Here is a 16318-nt window from a genome sequence, read left to right as displayed (position 1 = left end):
GGCTACCACAGACGCGCGGCTGGCGTTAGGCCTGGCGATGCGGGCAGAACATGGTGAGCCGAAACACGCTGTGGGCGCCAGGCCCGTCTCACAATGTAGGTTGGAAGCCGCCTACGTAGAGGTCATGCATACGATGCCGAAGCAGGACTGGAGATCACATTGTGTATAAGTCGAGCACGTTCTGGGGCCAGCCGTTGCTCAGATTACCACCATCAATATCCCCTCTCACGCTCCAGCATCTTGACTCATTGAGATCATCCCCGTGCATCACCAACTTGGACACATACCGACCCCACGTACCCTACATACCGCCAGTCATCATGTCTCGCCCACAGTCCGCCGGCTCGGACAGATCCACAAAATCCAACGTCTCGAACGGATCGGCAAAGTCCAACCTCTCGAACGGATCCGCAAAATCCACCATCTCGGACGATTCTTACCTGAACAGCCTCCGGGAGGGTATGGATGACCAGTTCAAGCAAATGATCCAGGAGACCATCAGGTTTGACGACAACAGATCGCTTGCAATGGAGCGCAAGATCCAGTCTCACAATGCGAAAAAGCGGAGGCCAGACGACACAAAAGAGCGGGACTGGCCACTTCCGATGGTGGACGAGTACAAAAACTACAAAGCCAAAGTCGTGGCACTCAAAAAGGCCAAACTCGGGCAGAAGGAATCGACAGCACGCGCCAAGCAGGCCCGCTACCATCCCGAGATGAAGAAAGAGGCTCGCCTCCTAGCCTTGCGCGATGACGAGAAGTGGTTCAAGGCTGCGATCGAGTAAGTACCACCTACCAATGTTCGCATTTTCCCCGGGCAACGCCACCCTCACACACTCCTCCTCGTTGCCACCCCCTAGCCTACTTCATTCCCCTTCTTCCCAAACTCCCTCGGCCTACTAATCCACGATGTCTGGCTTAGCGCTGCGATGGCACGATTCGGCTTCATGAAGAAGTACCCGGACGCCTTCAACACCAAATCCAACAAGAACCACCTGATAGCAGCCACGGACAACCTCAACTCCGCAAGGAGAGCAGTAGAAGAAATCATCGAGCAAAAACGACGTAAGTATACCATCTACCCCAACCATAACCCACGGTTGATAAACAGCGTTGTACTAAACTACCGGCCACTGATATTAGGACTTACTGGTTTTGATGAACAAGCTGCTTCCTAGAGCTCTCACCCGCCTCCTGTCGCCAAGGGAGTTCCGAGGACTAAGTAAGGCGGGGGCACGGCGGTTCCTAAGACAGCGTCGGTGGTTCCGACAACGGCTGCGAATAATAAGGAGGCACCATCAATACCTACCTAGGTGGGTAGCTTCTTCGTTTGCCGGAGCATATGAGGCGAACGGGACATAAATACCTATGTAGGTAGTGACATGGCTCTTCGGGTGGCCACTGCAAGGGAAGGACAGGCCCCTAGAATCCTGCCGGCAGGATTCTATGTATGATAGATAGTCCAAAGTACCTAGCGAGGACGCATGTTTGTTTCCCATCCCCGATCCTCCTACTCTCTCCTTAATTCCCATGGGTTTGGCTCGCCTTATGAGCTCAGGTGGAAGACGACGAGGCCCAGGACGATGCGGTAGCAGATGATGTGCCAGGCGCCGCCGGTGGCGTGCTGGAGCTGGTCCATGGCGTACGGCGGATGATACTTGTAGGTGAAGTAGCCGAGGGAGAAGTAGCCGAGGACGAGGCGGGACGACCATACCGAGCCTGAAGGGAAGAATGGAAACTTGTGTATACCTATGTGCATACGGTGTAAGTTGGATGCCATAGTGGTTGATGTCAGTGAGTTGAAGAGAGGGGTTGATCAAGCGGTTTCATGGTTGAGGTTTGCAACGAAACCAGAAAACTGGTCTGTGGTGTAGTGGTAACATATCTGCAAGCCATATGGGTTGTTCAAACTAGGTATGATGCAGCGACAGTCTGTATTTTGGGCCTATACACTCGCAGAAGCCCCCAATTCGAGCCTGGGTAGCGCCACTAGTTTCGTTGGCTTTTTTGTATTTTGGGTGATCTGAAGAGAAACCAGATGGGAAAACCTGCTGTGCATACATACTGTGTAGGTAGGTAAGTTGAGCGCGTTCTATACCATGCGACCTTCAGTCTGATCCCCTTCTTGTCCTAACGAACAAGCGCGCCAACTTTCTTTGCCCTCGGTTCATGTTGACTGCAGGTGCCTGCTTGTTTTGAACGTCTTAACCACTGCGACTTTGCCTGCAATATTACTTGCTTTTCTCTCTCTCTAATCGCAGCGACTAACGAATCTTGCGACGCCGCCTCTCGACGACAAGTCTCCCTAATTCAAGTTCCGAACTTATATCAGCAGTGATTCTTCACTTCAGAATCAGGTAAGCCATCCCTGTTGTCGCAACTGCAGCAGCCTGCAGGCAGATCTCCGACCGGGCCGACCAAATTGGGCTCGCGTCCCGTTCCTAGATAATCCCCTGCGCTCCGGGCCAATTCACAAGACTGAAAGGAACGTCCGTGCCACACCACTCAGCGCAGGGAGGGGTGCGAAATGCCCCGGGACACGGCCTGGCGAATCCGCGGGACGATCGTCCCAATACCAACGAGCCGAGAGGATGCCACGCGGTTCGCGAACCTAGCCGCAAACCGCCGATCAACATGGAGTGATCTCGCCCTCAATATCTTCTCCGATGCGTCAGTTCAGTATCAGAGCAACGTGGGCGGGTATGCAGTGGTCCATCGACCGTTGATGCCCAGCGATGGCGGCAGTGACGAGGGGAACCACGACCACGACGAATTCGTTGAGGCAGCGTGGCCAATCGACCCGCTGCCCGATTCCAACCTTGGAGAAATGCTCGCGATTGCTAAGAGTATCGCCGTAGCAATCCAACAGGTCAAGCACAACCGCGCGGCCTTCATGGGGAAGAGGGTCAATATCACCATCTTCAGCGACTCCAGGGTTTCCCTAGGAGTTCTGAACGGGGACAAGCTACGCGGCAGGTTGTGGGTGTGTGTTCTCCCCGTGGCCAACTTTATTAGAGAGCAATCTCGGCTGCTTGAGCAACTCGGACCAACGGTCAATCTCGTTCTCCGTTGGATGCCTGGACACCGCCATCAAGTCGTCCCGCACATGCGTGCAGACAGTCTCTCGCGAAGCGCCGCTTTGCGGCGTTTGTCGTACGCGAATGTCCTCCACGCTCCAAACTTTTGGGAGTTTTACAGCGAGTCTCCAACATTCCGATGGCTCAAACCAACTCTGTTGCGGGTCCTCCAGAAAGCCGCCATCACCTGGCCAAGGATACGCCATTCTCTCCGCCCACCACACTCTATTCCACTTGGACAGAGATGGAACGGTGCTCTCCGTGACCAACTTGACCTTGTCATGCCGGTTTCGGAACTAGGAAAGAAGAACATGCCGGCTGCATGGGCGGATGTAAGCAGGGTTCTCCTCGGCATGGTCTTGGAACAGGGCATCATGACTATTGAGGCGGCCATCCCCGTTTTGCGGTCTAGCGACCATATTTTTATCAACGACGGGGTTCATTGTTTTGCGGTCCTGCTAGACAACCCAGAACCCCCAGCTCCCGCCTCGAGGACCAGTCCGGGGCCAACTGTGCCGCCATGCGTGTTAGTCGCGAGGGCAAGGAGATGGGCCAAGAGGCGTGGGGCGAAGTCGTCGGCCCGCATAGTGTGGTTGAGAAAGTTGGGAGTGCCGAACGGAGAAGAGGGAAGGAAACAAAGTGAGGACAGCCGAATGGTACAAGCTTGACAAGGAGGCGGACTCGGCGGTGTGGAACTGTTAAGCAAAATATACTAGGGAGAAGAATTCAGATCAACTGGTGAAGACCGGTATGTATAATAACCACGTTGAAATGGATCGTCGAGAGCCGCATGATGTATGGGGCAAAGCTATTCACCGAGCAAACAAAAGAGAAATCTACACAGTATTAAAGAACGCCAACAAAAGAAAGCCAATAAAAAAAGGCAACGAAACCAATGACACTGCCCAGGCTCGAACTGGGGGCTTTTGGAGGGGATAGGCCCAAGATACAGAACCGCCGTACCACAGTTTGAACAACCCATATGACTCGCAACCGTGTTACCACTACACCACAGGCCATTGTTGTAGTTTCGTTGCAAACCCCAACCACAGATCTGGTTTATCAACCTCCCTCTGCCACCAACTGGACATTGAGCACCGCGATCGCCAACCCCCCTCCAACTCGCACAGTATACACACGCACCAGCTTTCCAATATTTTCCTCAGCCCGTTCGAAACAAAAGAACGCAATCCAGAACCAACAACCTCAAACCCGACACAGCCTCCCATTCTGCGTCTGCACGCCCATCTCCCCATCCCTCACCTCCCACCCCTCACTCCCCACCGCCGTGGTCGCATAGAACACCTCCCTCGGATCCCACGCCCTCTTGACCTCCAACAACCGCTCATAATGCACGCCATAAAACGCCTCCCTCCACATCGGCTCATCCACATTCGCCTCATTCAGATACGCCCCACCCCCCTCACTCTCCGGTGCCACCTCCCTCAGCGGCGCAATCACCTCCTCCTGCAAATCCACCGACGCCGCGCGCACCTGCTCCGCCGTCGGATCCGTCACCCCCGCCGGCAGCCGGCCCGACAAGATCAAAAAACACACCGCCTCGCGCCACGCCGAGTTGACCGCGTTGTCCACCCCCGCACGGTTGCGCGGCGCCTGGTGGTAGCCCATCAGCAAGCGTCCCGCGGACGCGTGGCGGCGCAGCACGGCGAAGGTGGCGTTGAATAAGGCCGGGTCCTCCCAGTTGCGCCGCGGGAGCAGGCGGTTGCTGGGGACGGAGATGCGGCCCGCGCTGTTGAGGCCGATGTTGCTGCCCCAGGTGGCGTTGTAGGCGGCGTAGAAGGAGGGGTGGGCGGTGGTGGTGGGCGTGAAGGGGATGTGGAGGGCGCGGAGTTTGGCGAACCAGGGCTCGACGAGGGTGGTGAAACTGGTGAGGGTGTGGTTGGGCGCGAAGAAGGGCTCCATGCTGAAGGTGTGGCTGCCGTTGGTGTCGCTGAAGAGCGTGAACCAGGAGTAGGTGCCGGCGTCGGTGAAGGGGATGAAGAGGGAGAAGTAGCTGTACATGGCCTCCCAGAAGGCGTCGGCGCTGACGGTGGGGGACGTGCTGAGGGTGAAGGTGGAGGTGACGACGGGGAGTTTGGGGTGCACGCGGATGATGATGGAGGTGACCACGCCGAACGTGCCGCCGCCGCCGCCGCGGAGCGCCCAGTACAGGTCGGTGTTTTCCTCGGGCGAGGCGGTGATGAAGTGCCCGTCGGCTGTGACGACTTCCAGAGCCATGACGTGGTCGGCTGCCATGCCGTAGAGTCCGGAAAGAGGCGTGTGACCACCACCGGTGACGTACCCGCCCGCATACCCGACGCTCTGTGCCAGTGAGGTCAGCATGTTGTGTAAGTCAACGACTGGTAGGGGCCACTCACCTCGCAGATACCGCCCAGCGCGCTCACGTCGTTTCTCTCGGCCTCCGCATATACCTCCCGCACAGTCACCCCAGCGCCGACCTTGATTGCCGGCCCGGAGTATCCAGGAATCTCGAGATCAGGATGGTACTCGAGGTTCTTTAGGTTGTGCGTCCAGATGCTGAGGGCGCCAGCCCCGCTGCTCTTGCCGAGGTAGCAGTGGCCCGTGTTCTTGATGACGAGCCGTAGGTTGGCATTGCGGGCAAAGTTGACGGCGAGCTGGATTTGGCTGACGCTGCTGACATTTACAGCATAGACGGGGAAGGCTCCGTGGGTGCAGTTGCTGCTGTTGGGGTCGTCCGTCACCATGCATGTCCGTCCTTGGTACAGCGGCCAAAAGATGGAGGTCGGGTCATTTTCACTGAGAACCATCAGTTTGTGCCAAGGAACGGAGAGACCCTCGGCCGTGTTAGATACTTACTGGAAATAGGGGTTGCTGAAGGAATCGCGCACAGCGGCACACTTTTCGGCGTCGTAGATACCCGTGTTTTGATAGCACGGGGCGGCGACCGGCACGGTCTCAATGAGAGCTCCGCCGAGGAGGTCGTCGAATGTCTGCCAAGTATTTTGGGCTGGCCATTCTGCATCCCCTGGAAATACCTTACAAGCTGGTCCGCTTGGACCCGGGTTTGCTTTAGTTCCGTCGTCGAACGCAAAGAGAGAGGCACTGTCCGAAGCACCTGCCCCGGCGAGTAACTTTTCGAGCCCCTCCTCTGTCAACGATCTTGTCTCGTACTCAAAGAGAGGGTAGGCATGGCCGCTCGTGCCTTGCGCAGCGCCGAAGGAGAGAACGGAAGGGAAGAGCAGCCCAAACAGACAAAAAGCGGCAGCCATGTCAGGCAAGAATAGGTCATGGAGATGCCTTGTTGAGAAGATGAAGATAACAACCTCAAGCCATAATTCGACGACGTCTCATTCTGATGCCGTCGAACTTCCCCTCACAAGCTGCGGGACAGCAAGGGCTTATGGGCCTATCATCATTCGGATATGCATGGTCCTGCATGCTGACTGGGATGTGGTTGATCAACAGCGCAAAGCGACCATTGAGTTTGCCGGTTAATAACACTGAACCAGATAGGGGTAATTGCCATGAGTGCCAGGGTGGGATCGGGACAGCGATTAGCGAGCGACTGATGCGGGATCTCGGGTATCACCGCCGGCGGATGGTGGTGTTGAACAGTATCAGGAGATATCGAATGATCGGAACACAAAAAATAAAATGTTTGTTCCAATGTTGACGTCCGATAACTAACGACTTAGGACTCGAAATAGTAGTTTATGCGTGTCATTAGGTATGAATCCCCGTATGCATCCATGAACGTGCCCACGATGCGAGGGTTTGTTGCTCTGGTTCCTATTACGCATGAGGTGGTGAACGCGCACTTGGCGGTGGCTCATCAGGAAGTTTCAATGCAAACATGAGTTGTGTGACGGGAACTTACATTGGGCAAGAGGGGGGAAAAGCCGAGGACCTTGCCCTGTGGGTAAAGTTTACCTCCCAACCTTTTCGGAGAATTCCTAAGCTCAGCCCAAACTCCCGCAATAGGCAGATCCTGGTGCTATCCAATCTTTTTGCTAAAGGGTCACGATCAGCGAGGCGGGTCGTTCTCGATAGGTCAAATATCAGCACACAGGCCAAATACAAGTGTAAGCTTGGGGCTTGACAACAAGGTAATGTAGGTACCATGGAATGTATCTTGTTTTACGGGTATTAATCCCGTCCTCGGAGAGCGGCCTCGTTAAGGGTAGAAACGACAAGCTATCAACTATTGAGGGTCAGTCGATAGGCTTATCGAGCTGCAACGGGCCGCCAGTCAAGACTAATACGGTTTCGAATATGGTATTGTGTACGTTATTTTGGTTTTCAATTTTTCAAACACAATCCCGACATCATACATGTCATTCTTGCAATCCGCCCTTCACGCCAACAGCCAACCAAGAACCTTGATAGCAGCCGGTGACATGTCGCCAGTCCCGTCGCTATCACAGCCCATCACCATCTTTCATCATTCCGCCCCGCCAATCTCCTGGGGGCGCAGCACTGGTGGAAGCGTACATGACGCGGCTGAGGTTATGCCCGATGCTCTCTCTCAACGCCCACTTGGAAGGGTTGAGATCGCCCATCACAGCCAGGAACCAATGCACCCCGCCGCCGACCATGATTCGATAGTCATCCTGCTGTTTGGTCGCTGGGCGTTCGGCAACACTGTGACACGTCCGGAGGCAGCCCATGCGGGGGGCATATTTTCAGTTACAAACTCTGATAGGGGGGAGGGCGTTTGGATGATTGTGGAGAACGGCACGGGACCGCGCGCCGGCAGGGTTACGCCAATGGGCTCACTGACGCTCGCTCGCCGGGGGAGAGGTGATTTCTCCTTATCACAGCTGCTCACTTGGGCCATCTCCTTGCAGAGCGTGCCCCCCGCTTCACGGCACTCGCAGTTCTTTTATTGGAAACACCATGACACCGTCAAGCTGCCTCTCTTGATGACGACAGCCATCGCGTTCCGTCCTCTCGTGACTCGTCCCTGGCTTGAACGCGTCTATCCCATCGCGGTCGTATCCGAAACTGGAGAGGGAAAAAAGCCAATGTTGCCATCACAGAAATCCCGAATGCAACTGACCGTTCCCGTCTCGGGATCCCCCCTGAAGATCGAAGAATTTGCTGCTTCACTTTTTTTTCATCATGGGCCTGGGGGAATCCTGGAATCTGATACGCGCCAGAGCGGAAAAGGTTTGAAGTCAAATTTACCTCTGTGGGGTTCTCCGATGGTCTTGGCGCCAATGAGATCGGCGAGGCATTCTGGCGAGGCAGTCTGCAGTTTCTGGCCCGTCTCGCGAATTCCGGATTCCACCTTGGAGTTCCACCTTCTCTCACAGCAACCCACACCGGTTCCCTCAAATACAAAGGAAGCCCAAAGAGCCATGGATAAAAAAGGAATCAGCCATGGGCATGCCAGATTCCATTGCTGACACCACCTGGCAGTGCTTTCCGGATGCAGTCATCTCTGAGCGCAAACTGGGCGAACTGGAACTGGAATTGGGCGAACTGGGGATGACGGTCGCGACAGCATCCATTTTGAGTTTACTGCCGCGCCGATAGTGTCGTGTGCTGTCGATTCTGGCGTGTCTCGGTCGGTCTCCCGCATGTGCGATCTGTCACCTGCCGCGTCACCGTCGCTGTCCGTCCAAGCATTGCAGTCCACGATTCAATTCTCTGATCCTCTGTCTGCGCAACGGCAGCCGCAAGTGGGCAGACATCGGCATGCCGGACTGTGATGTGATTGCTGGTGTCGTCTTGTTGACATCATTCCGGTCGTCCACAAACGGAAGAAAACAGGGCCAATGTTTTTCGTTTCCCAGAAATACGCTGCAGAAACCGAAATGGGGACTCGTGCAGCTTTGGGGTCCGAACCTGGAAGGCGTGGACGGTTGGATGGATGCAATTGGCTGCGGCGCTTGGCCCACAATGACAGCACCCTCGCCCCTCCCCTGCAGCCCAGATCGCTGCGGCAGGCATGGGCAGGCACGCAGGCCTCCTCCGATTCGAAAAAGATTCCCAAGTGTTTCCAAAACGCATCTGCACAAGTCGGCGCCCCCGATCCGCTTTGTTTCAACACGCCTTGCCGCCGCCGGATCTGGCCATCGGGAGGCGTGTTGGTTACGCAGCGCCTTTTTGAAAGGGCTTTCAGAACCGTTGCGCCTCAGTTACCGCCTCAGTTCCAGGTAACCGCCGCTGTTGGCAGGGGCTCTTTGTTGCTGAGCCATTCTCAAGCGCGCGGCGCGAGCCATTCCATTCCAGGACATCACTCGCTGGGTATACGGTCAGGGGGGTTCAACGCGCTCCCGTCTGACCCCAGACCCGTGTTGGGCGTCAATCTTCGATGCGCTCCAACCTTCGTCGGGGCCGTTAATTATTGTCAGATGACTTTGCGGTGAAGCACGTTGCACAGCTCAGCTTACCGCTTCTTGCTTCCATTTCGCATTGAAGGATCCAACTGTCTGTCACGCATTCCATCAGTGGACGAAGAGACCTGCATCGACAACTCATGAGCACGCCAAGCTTTGGCCACGATCGATGGGCCGAGACCTGGCTAGGAAAATGCTTAGGATGCTTGGTTGCCAGTGCCATGGGTACCTGGGGTTACTCCACACAGTGGACTAAGCGGTGCTGGGTTGGGCTCGATTCGCGGATGATGTGTTCCCGGTGGCTGAGGGCAGCGGATGCTGTCTCATTTGGCAGGGCTGGCGGCTCCCGCCACAATCCACGGAACCTGGAGGTGGCGGATACGGTGTGCATCTGGTAAAACGCGACACTGTGTGACTGTGTGTACCTGCCAAGAGTCATGGGCTTTGCCGTTTGCCCACACCAATCGCACCCAATCCCATGCGATCGTCATTTCATCTGAAGCGACCGGCAGTGCGAAGGGAAACTAGCGTTTCCATGCCGGCTGCTTTGTGCCTTGTTCCAAGTTTGTTGTGTCTCCTTGCATCTCCGCTGGATGTTCTGTTCTTGCCCCAGCCCGACGGCGCACATGTCGTCAACGCACTGCCCTCATTCCCTCAGTGAAACTGATCGCCTGAGCAAGCGGAGGCCTCTCCTCTCTCTCCCTCTTTCTCTTCGCCACAAATCCACTGTTGGGCTTTCACGCTCTGGCAGTATATTGCATCATCGGTGATCGCTACACCGGCCGCGTTCGCTTTCCAGAGCCCATTGCTTCTACTGCAGTGCAACCTTACCCGCGGTCCAGGCCATTGATGTATTGATCAATTGGACCATCCATCTTTCGACCATTTCAATGGCGGATACCGACCCCCCCAAACTTGAGGTGCGTTTTTGCTCGCGACTGCGTTTGTTGGAGTCGCTGAAGTTTGCGAATTCCTCTTCTCGGCTTCACTCGATCGACCCCACACACAGCGCATCCTGTGTGCCAGAAAACCATGTCTAACCTTGCCCAGCCCGAGAGCTCCATCACAACAGCAGTTTCCGAACCCGAGGATGCGCCGGCAACAACGACACCGGCTCCGGCCGGTCAGAAGCCCAAGGGCGGCTTCCAGGTCAACGTGAACGATGCCTTGACCCCCGACCAGACCAACGAGGACATGTTCGATGTCCAAGACAACAAGTTCGCCTTCTCGCCCGGTCAACTTTCCAAGCTCCTCAACCCCAAGAGCCTCGACGCCTTCTACGCCCTCGGCGGCCTGGCGGGTCTTGAGAAGGGCCTGCGCACCGATCGCAATGCCGGTCTTAGCACTGACGAGGGCGGCCTCGACGGCGCCGTCAAGTTCGAAGACGTCGCGCCCAAGGGCACCCCCAAATACGGCTTGAATGGGGACACCGTGCCCGTAGCCAAGGGCGACAATGGCAACCCCGCGGTCCCTCCGCCGGCCCACCACACCACCGGCCAGTTCGCCGACCGCAAGCGCATCTTTCGCGACAACAGGCTGCCCGAGAAGAAGAGCAAGTCACTGCTCGAGCTGGCCTGGATTACCTACAACGACAAGATCTTGATCCTGTTGACTGCCGCCGCCGTCGTGTCGCTCGCCCTGGGCCTGTACCAAACCTTTGGTGTCGACCATGAGGGCGGCGAGGCTCAGGTGGAATGGGTCGAGGGTGTCGCCATCATGGTGGCCATCGTCATCGTCGTGCTCGTGGGTACCGTCAATGACTGGCAGATGCAGAGGCAGTTCAACACGCTTAACAAGAAGGCCGGCAACCGCACCGTTAAGGTCATCCGCTCCGGCAAGTCGGTCGAGGTTTCGGTTTTCGATATCATGGTTGGCGACGTCATGCATCTTTTCGCTGGCGACCTGGTTCCCGTCGACGGTGTCTTCATCAACGGCCACGGTGTGAAGTGCGACGAGTCATCTGCTACCGGCGAGTCCGATCTGCTGAAGAAGGTTGGCGCTGACGACGTCTTTTCGATCCTGGAGGACATCGCCAAGGGAGGCAAGCCCCCCGCCGACGTTGAGAAGCTTGACCCATTCATCATCTCCGGCAGCAAAGTCAACGAGGGTACCGGTACCTTCCTGGTTACCGCCGTCGGCGTAAACTCTAGCTACGGCCGCATCATGATGTCGATGCATACGGACCAGGAGGACACCCCCCTGCAGAAGAAGCTCAACTCTCTGGCTGACTGGATTGCCAAGTTTGGTGGCGGCGCTGCCCTGCTCCTCTTTGTCGTTCTCTTCATCAAGTTCCTCGCTCAGCTGCCCACCAGCACCGACACCCCCGACCAGAAGGGCCAGACCTTCCTGCGGCTGTTCATCACCTCGGTTACCGTCGTGGTGGTTGCCGTTCCTGAGGGTCTTCCTCTGGCCGTTACCCTTGCCCTGGCCTTTGCGACCACTCGTATGTTGAAGGACAACAACCTTGTCCGTGTTCTCAAGGCTTGCGAGACCATGGGCAATGCTACCACGGTTTGTTCCGACAAGACTGGTACCCTGACGCAGAACAAGATGACGGTCGTGGCTACAACCCTTGGAAAGAGCCTGAGCTTTGGTGGCACCGAGGCGCCGCTGGAGGAGGCTGAGGACAAGACTGCCAAGGCCATCGATATCGACATCCCCAACATGCCCGTTGCCGACTTCGTGAAAGGTCTAAGCGCCTCTTCCAAGCAGCTCCTGGTACAATCCAACGCCGTGAACTCGACTGCTTTTGAGGGTGACGTCGAAGGCGAGAAGACCTTCATCGGTTCCAAGACCGAGGTTGCCCTGCTCACTCTCTGCCGCGATCATCTCGGTGCCGGACCCATCCAGGAAGAGCGTGCCAACGCCAACGTCGTCCAGGTGGTACCCTTCGACTCGGCCGTCAAGTACATGGCGACTGTCGTCAAGCTGCCCAACGGAAAGTTCCGCGCATACGTCAAGGGTGCCTCCGAGATCCTGCTCGCCAAGTGCACCCAGGTTATGGCCGATCCCGCTGGTGAGGAGTTGACGACAACCCCCATGACCGAGCAGGACCACGCCCTTTTCTCCGAGACCATCACCTCTTATGCTGGACAGACCCTTCGTACTATCGGTTCCTCATACCGCGATTTCGAGTCGTGGCCGCCTCCGGAGCTCGCTGGTGAGTCGGAGCTGACGGCCGCCGTGTTTGAGAAGGTACACAAGGACATGACGCTGGTGGCCATCTTCGGCATCAAGGACCCTCTCCGCCCTACCGTTATCGACGCTATCAAGGACTGCCGCCGCGCCGGTGTCACTGTGCGCATGGTCACTGGTGACAACATCCTGACCGGCCGGGCCATCGCCAAGGAATGCGGTATCTACCACCCCGAGGAGGGCGGCATCGCCATGGAGGGCCCCGCATTCCGCCGCAAGACGGAGCAAGAGCTCAAGGAGCTTGTCCCCAAGCTGCAGGTGCTTGCCCGGTCTTCTCCCGAGGATAAGCGCATTCTCGTCCGGACCCTGAAGGAACTTGGTGAGACTGTCGCTGTGACTGGTGACGGAACCAACGATGCGCCGGCTCTGAAGATGGCTGATATCGGGTTTGCTATGGGTATCGCGGGTACCGAGGTGGCCAAGGAGGCTGCGTCCATTATCCTGATGGATGACAACTTTGCGTCCATCGTCAAGGGTATCAGCTGGGGCAGAGCGGTCAATGATGCCGTCAAGAAGTTCTTGCAGGTGAGTGAGCTGCCTTGGTTGTATGCTTTGCGGGCTTACTAACAGCATCACAGTTCCAACTTACCGTCAACGTTACCGCCGTGGTCCTGACCTTTGTATCTTCGGTTGCCAGCGACGAGGAAGAGTCTGTGCTCAATGCGGTTCAGCTTCTCTGGGTCAACCTGATCATGGACACTTTCGCCGCCCTTGCCCTCGCCACGGATCCCCCCACGTCGTCCATTCTCGACCGGAAGCCGGACAAGAAGTCAGCGTCGCTCATCAACACCCGCATGATGAAGATGATCATCGGACAAGCTATCTGCCAACTTGCCATCACCTTCGTTCTCCACTTCGCCGGCGCCACCCTTCTCGGCTACGACCTGCACAACGCCACCAAGCACATCCGCGAGCACGAGGAGACGCGTCTGCGGACTCTCGTCTTCAACACCTTTGTCTGGTTGCAAATCTTCAACGAGCTCAAGTAAGCCCCTCACAATACCCTCCTCTCCTTGACCATTGACTAATAGCCATCCAGCAACCGCCGTCTCGACAACAAGTACAATATCTTCGAGGGTATCACTAAGAACTACTTCTTCGTCATCATCAACCTGATCATGATCGGCGGTCAAGTCCTCATCATCTTCGTCGGCGGCCAAGCCTTCAAGATCACTCCCCTCAACGGCACAGAATGGGGTCTCTCCATCGGCCTCGGCGCCATCTCCCTACCATGGGGCGCCGTGATCCGCACGTTCCCCGACGAGTGGGCCGCGGCCATGGTCCCGCACGTCACGATCCCACTTCCCAACATCTGGCCCTTCCGGGGCATCATCAAGAAGCGCCGCGCTGCGGCCGCAGACGCCGAGAAGGGCCCGCTGTCGGAGGAGGAGCGCCGCAAGGTCCTGGGCGGCGAGTCCAGCGACAGCGACGCCTTCGAGCCCGAGGCGCCCCTGCGCACCCTGACTAGCATCCGGGGCCGCCGCGCCACCACCCACATCCGTCGCGGCTTCAGGGAGTACATGCATGATCAGAAGAGCAAGGTCAAGGGCAAGGTCGGTAGCAGCAAGACGGATGTCTCGTCGCCCCCGCAGGCGCCGGGCCTGGGTGGCAAGTTGCCGCAGGCTGCTGCTTGATGGGGGAGGGATAGAAGCATCTAGGGGGAGAGGGGAGTTAATTTGCGCGGTGGCTTTTTCTGCTGTTTGCGTTTGCCTTTTGCTGTTTGGCTTTGATTTGGGGGCTGGGTGCAGATACATGGCTTGTGGATGTTTGGTTGGGGCCGGATCTGGAGGCGTAAAATACCCGGATAGACATTCTTCCCCCACCGCGGGGCGCCTTTTACTTGGGTTTGAGTAACAAATTATTCGTTTAATACTGCAGAGTCTGGTATTTGAGGGCATGTGAGCGTGACGTGACGTCGAGGATGGTCAGTTGGGACGGAAATATTTTGTGGATTCGTACCAAGCAATGATGTTTTATCTTCTCTGAGCACAGTCAACAACGAGTGATCCGCCCCAACATGGTCCTCCCGAACAGAACTTCAGGTGAGATGGCATCGGCGGGTTATGGGCGGGCCCGGGATCTCCACCTCATCGGATTGCCCGGGAGGCCCCACATTTTCGGCCGGGCGAAAGACGTCTGCCGTTATCTCCATTCCGGTGGCCGTGGCCGGGGTTTCCTGAAAGGGCAAGTGGAGAATGTAGGCACTGCTGCTGATAATTAGTTATCCAGGGATGGATTCACATGATGCGAGACGGCTTTTGTCGATGGCGGCCCGATTTGGGGCCAGCCTTGGTTGCTTGATCTCCCCGGGAAAGATACCATGCCGAGGCATTAATTACAGAACAGAACATTGTTCACCTAAACACAAAAACTCGAACAGAGTTGGATAATAACGGTAATCGTACAGTCTATAAATTCTAACAAAGCACCAAATTTCAAACCATTCCCTCCTCTTTCCATACAGCACCAATGCTGTCTCTTGTAACAACTTGTAGCTCCTCCCCCCTGTTTCCTCTTTACCATTGAAGCAACCGACCACCCCCACCCCCACTCCGTTCAAACCCTACCCATCAACACAGCACACACCCAACACACCCCTAATTAGTACACCTCCACGGGCACCCTACCAGCCTGCACCACCATACCCCCACACCTACCGCTCTTCGCCGCCGCCAGATCCAGCTCCTCCCTCAAAAACGGCACCACACACGACTCCGACTCGGCCCCGCGGAACCAGGGGCTCCCCTTCCGGGTCGAATCGAACGCCCAGCCGGAGGCGCGCGCCCCTTTCGCCAGCTCGTCGGCCCAGCAGTGCGCCCGGACGCGGTGGAAGTGGCCCGGCATCCAGTGCAGTTCCAGCTGGATCCCGGGGCGCATGTTCTGGAGCGCCCACGACTGCACGGCGATGAGGGCGAGGACCGGCTCGGCCAGGGTGAGCAGGTGGGGCGCGAGCTGCCGGGGCGTGGCGGCGGCGAGGTACTCGATGTTGAACATGTTGTCGTTGAAGATGCGGACGAGCGTTGGTTTGCCGCTGCGGTGGTGGGTGGTGGTGGTGGTGCTGTCGAGCTCGGAGATTTGGTGCAGCGCGGTGGTGAGCGCTTCCGAGACGGCGAGGAGCTCGCCCAGCGCGCAGTCGTAGACCGGGTTGACGGGCCAGGCCGCGCCGACGAGGTCCCGGTGGGAACCGCCGCGCCCGGGGGCCGGGGGTTGATAGACGACCGAGATGCCGCCGCGGTTGGTGTCGGTGACGTCCATGGAGCCGTCGCAGAAGAGGTTGAGGATGGTGTATTCGTCCGTGGACCCTTGGGAGGCGGCCATGTCGGCGAACGCTACGGCGTGGTCGCGGTTGTGCTTGACATAGATCCGTCCGGTGAATCGCTCACGCTGCGAGGGGTCCATGGTGGCAGGCTTGGGCTGGTATGTACTAGACGGTCAACACTTGAAACTTCCAATAGTGCCTTACCGATACTTGACCTTGTCGACGGCTCAGCTGTCCTAGCGATAACTAGAGTGCTTGGTGTCCTGCAAGGTTTGGGTGTTGGAACCAGAGGTATTAGCAACTGTACCGTTTGAAGCTCTGCCCTGAATTAGCAGTTTTGGATGGCTATGAGCCTTACCTGATGCTTTTCTTTGAAACTTATTCTTCCCTCTATTTTGTCGAAATCCCTTGCTGTCTTGCTCTCCACGTTAGAAGATCAGGAATGACAGGCCGATCGTGTG

General features: G+C 56.9%; 7 protein-coding genes across 7 annotated transcripts; 4 read left to right on the top strand and 3 right to left on the bottom strand.

The window, feature by feature from the left end:
* The first annotated feature begins 190 nt into the window (after positions 1-190).
* On the top strand, positions 191-1588 carry B0H64DRAFT_436287 (uncharacterized protein). The gene is made up of 3 exons (XM_062806184.1): positions 191-781; positions 923-1065; positions 1144-1588. Exons 1-3 carry the CDS (start codon positions 321-323, stop codon positions 1176-1178), a joined length of 639 nt encoding a protein of 212 aa, XP_062654403.1. The 5' UTR covers positions 191-320; the 3' UTR covers positions 1179-1588.
* On the bottom strand, positions 1547-1780 carry B0H64DRAFT_446705 (uncharacterized protein; the record flags this gene model as incomplete). Its single annotated transcript, XM_062806937.1, has 2 exons — positions 1547-1719; positions 1762-1780. The coding sequence occupies 2 exons, from the start codon at positions 1778-1780 to the stop codon at positions 1547-1549; spliced, it is 192 nt and encodes a 63-aa protein (XP_062654402.1).
* A 747-nt stretch (positions 1781-2527) lies between these two features.
* On the top strand, positions 2528-3779 carry B0H64DRAFT_446704 (uncharacterized protein; the record flags this gene model as incomplete). The annotated part of the gene is made up of 3 exons (XM_062806936.1): positions 2528-2979; positions 3558-3664; positions 3727-3779. 3 exons carry the CDS (start codon positions 2528-2530, stop codon positions 3777-3779), a joined length of 612 nt encoding a protein of 203 aa, XP_062654401.1.
* A 370-nt stretch (positions 3780-4149) lies between these two features.
* On the bottom strand, positions 4150-6536 carry B0H64DRAFT_49194 (uncharacterized protein). Its single transcript, XM_062808318.1, has 3 exons — positions 5916-6536; positions 5456-5855; positions 4150-5399 (listed from the first exon to the last, which is right to left on the bottom strand). The coding sequence occupies exons 1-3, from the start codon at positions 6326-6328 to the stop codon at positions 4284-4286; spliced, it is 1929 nt and encodes a 642-aa protein (XP_062654400.1). The 5' UTR covers positions 6329-6536; the 3' UTR covers positions 4150-4283.
* Positions 6537-7320: 784 nt separating this feature from the next.
* B0H64DRAFT_410870 (uncharacterized protein) lies at positions 7321-8855 on the top strand. Its single transcript, XM_062804817.1, has one exon. The coding sequence runs from the start codon at positions 7391-7393 to the stop codon at positions 8465-8467; it is 1077 nt and encodes a 358-aa protein (XP_062654399.1). The 5' UTR covers positions 7321-7390; the 3' UTR covers positions 8468-8855.
* Positions 8856-9916: 1061 nt separating this feature from the next.
* On the top strand, positions 9917-14612 carry B0H64DRAFT_410869 (uncharacterized protein). The gene is made up of 4 exons (XM_062804816.1): positions 9917-10323; positions 10454-13123; positions 13177-13583; positions 13638-14612. The coding sequence occupies exons 1-4, from the start codon at positions 10294-10296 to the stop codon at positions 14230-14232; spliced, it is 3702 nt and encodes a 1233-aa protein (XP_062654398.1). The 5' UTR covers positions 9917-10293; the 3' UTR covers positions 14233-14612.
* A 554-nt stretch (positions 14613-15166) lies between these two features.
* Positions 15167-16275, bottom strand: B0H64DRAFT_410866 (uncharacterized protein). The gene has a single exon (XM_062804815.1). It carries the CDS (start codon positions 15995-15997, stop codon positions 15200-15202), a length of 798 nt encoding a protein of 265 aa, XP_062654397.1. The 5' UTR covers positions 15998-16275; the 3' UTR covers positions 15167-15199.
* Positions 16276-16318: the final 43 nt, after the last annotated feature.

This window comes from Chaetomium fimeti (assembly GCF_033439085.1).
Source record: "Chaetomium fimeti strain CBS 168.71 chromosome Unknown B0H64scaffold_11, whole genome shotgun sequence".
Lineage (NCBI taxonomy): Eukaryota > Fungi > Ascomycota > Sordariomycetes > Sordariales > Chaetomiaceae > Chaetomium > Chaetomium fimeti.
This window is presented reverse-complemented; position numbering and strand designations above follow the sequence as displayed.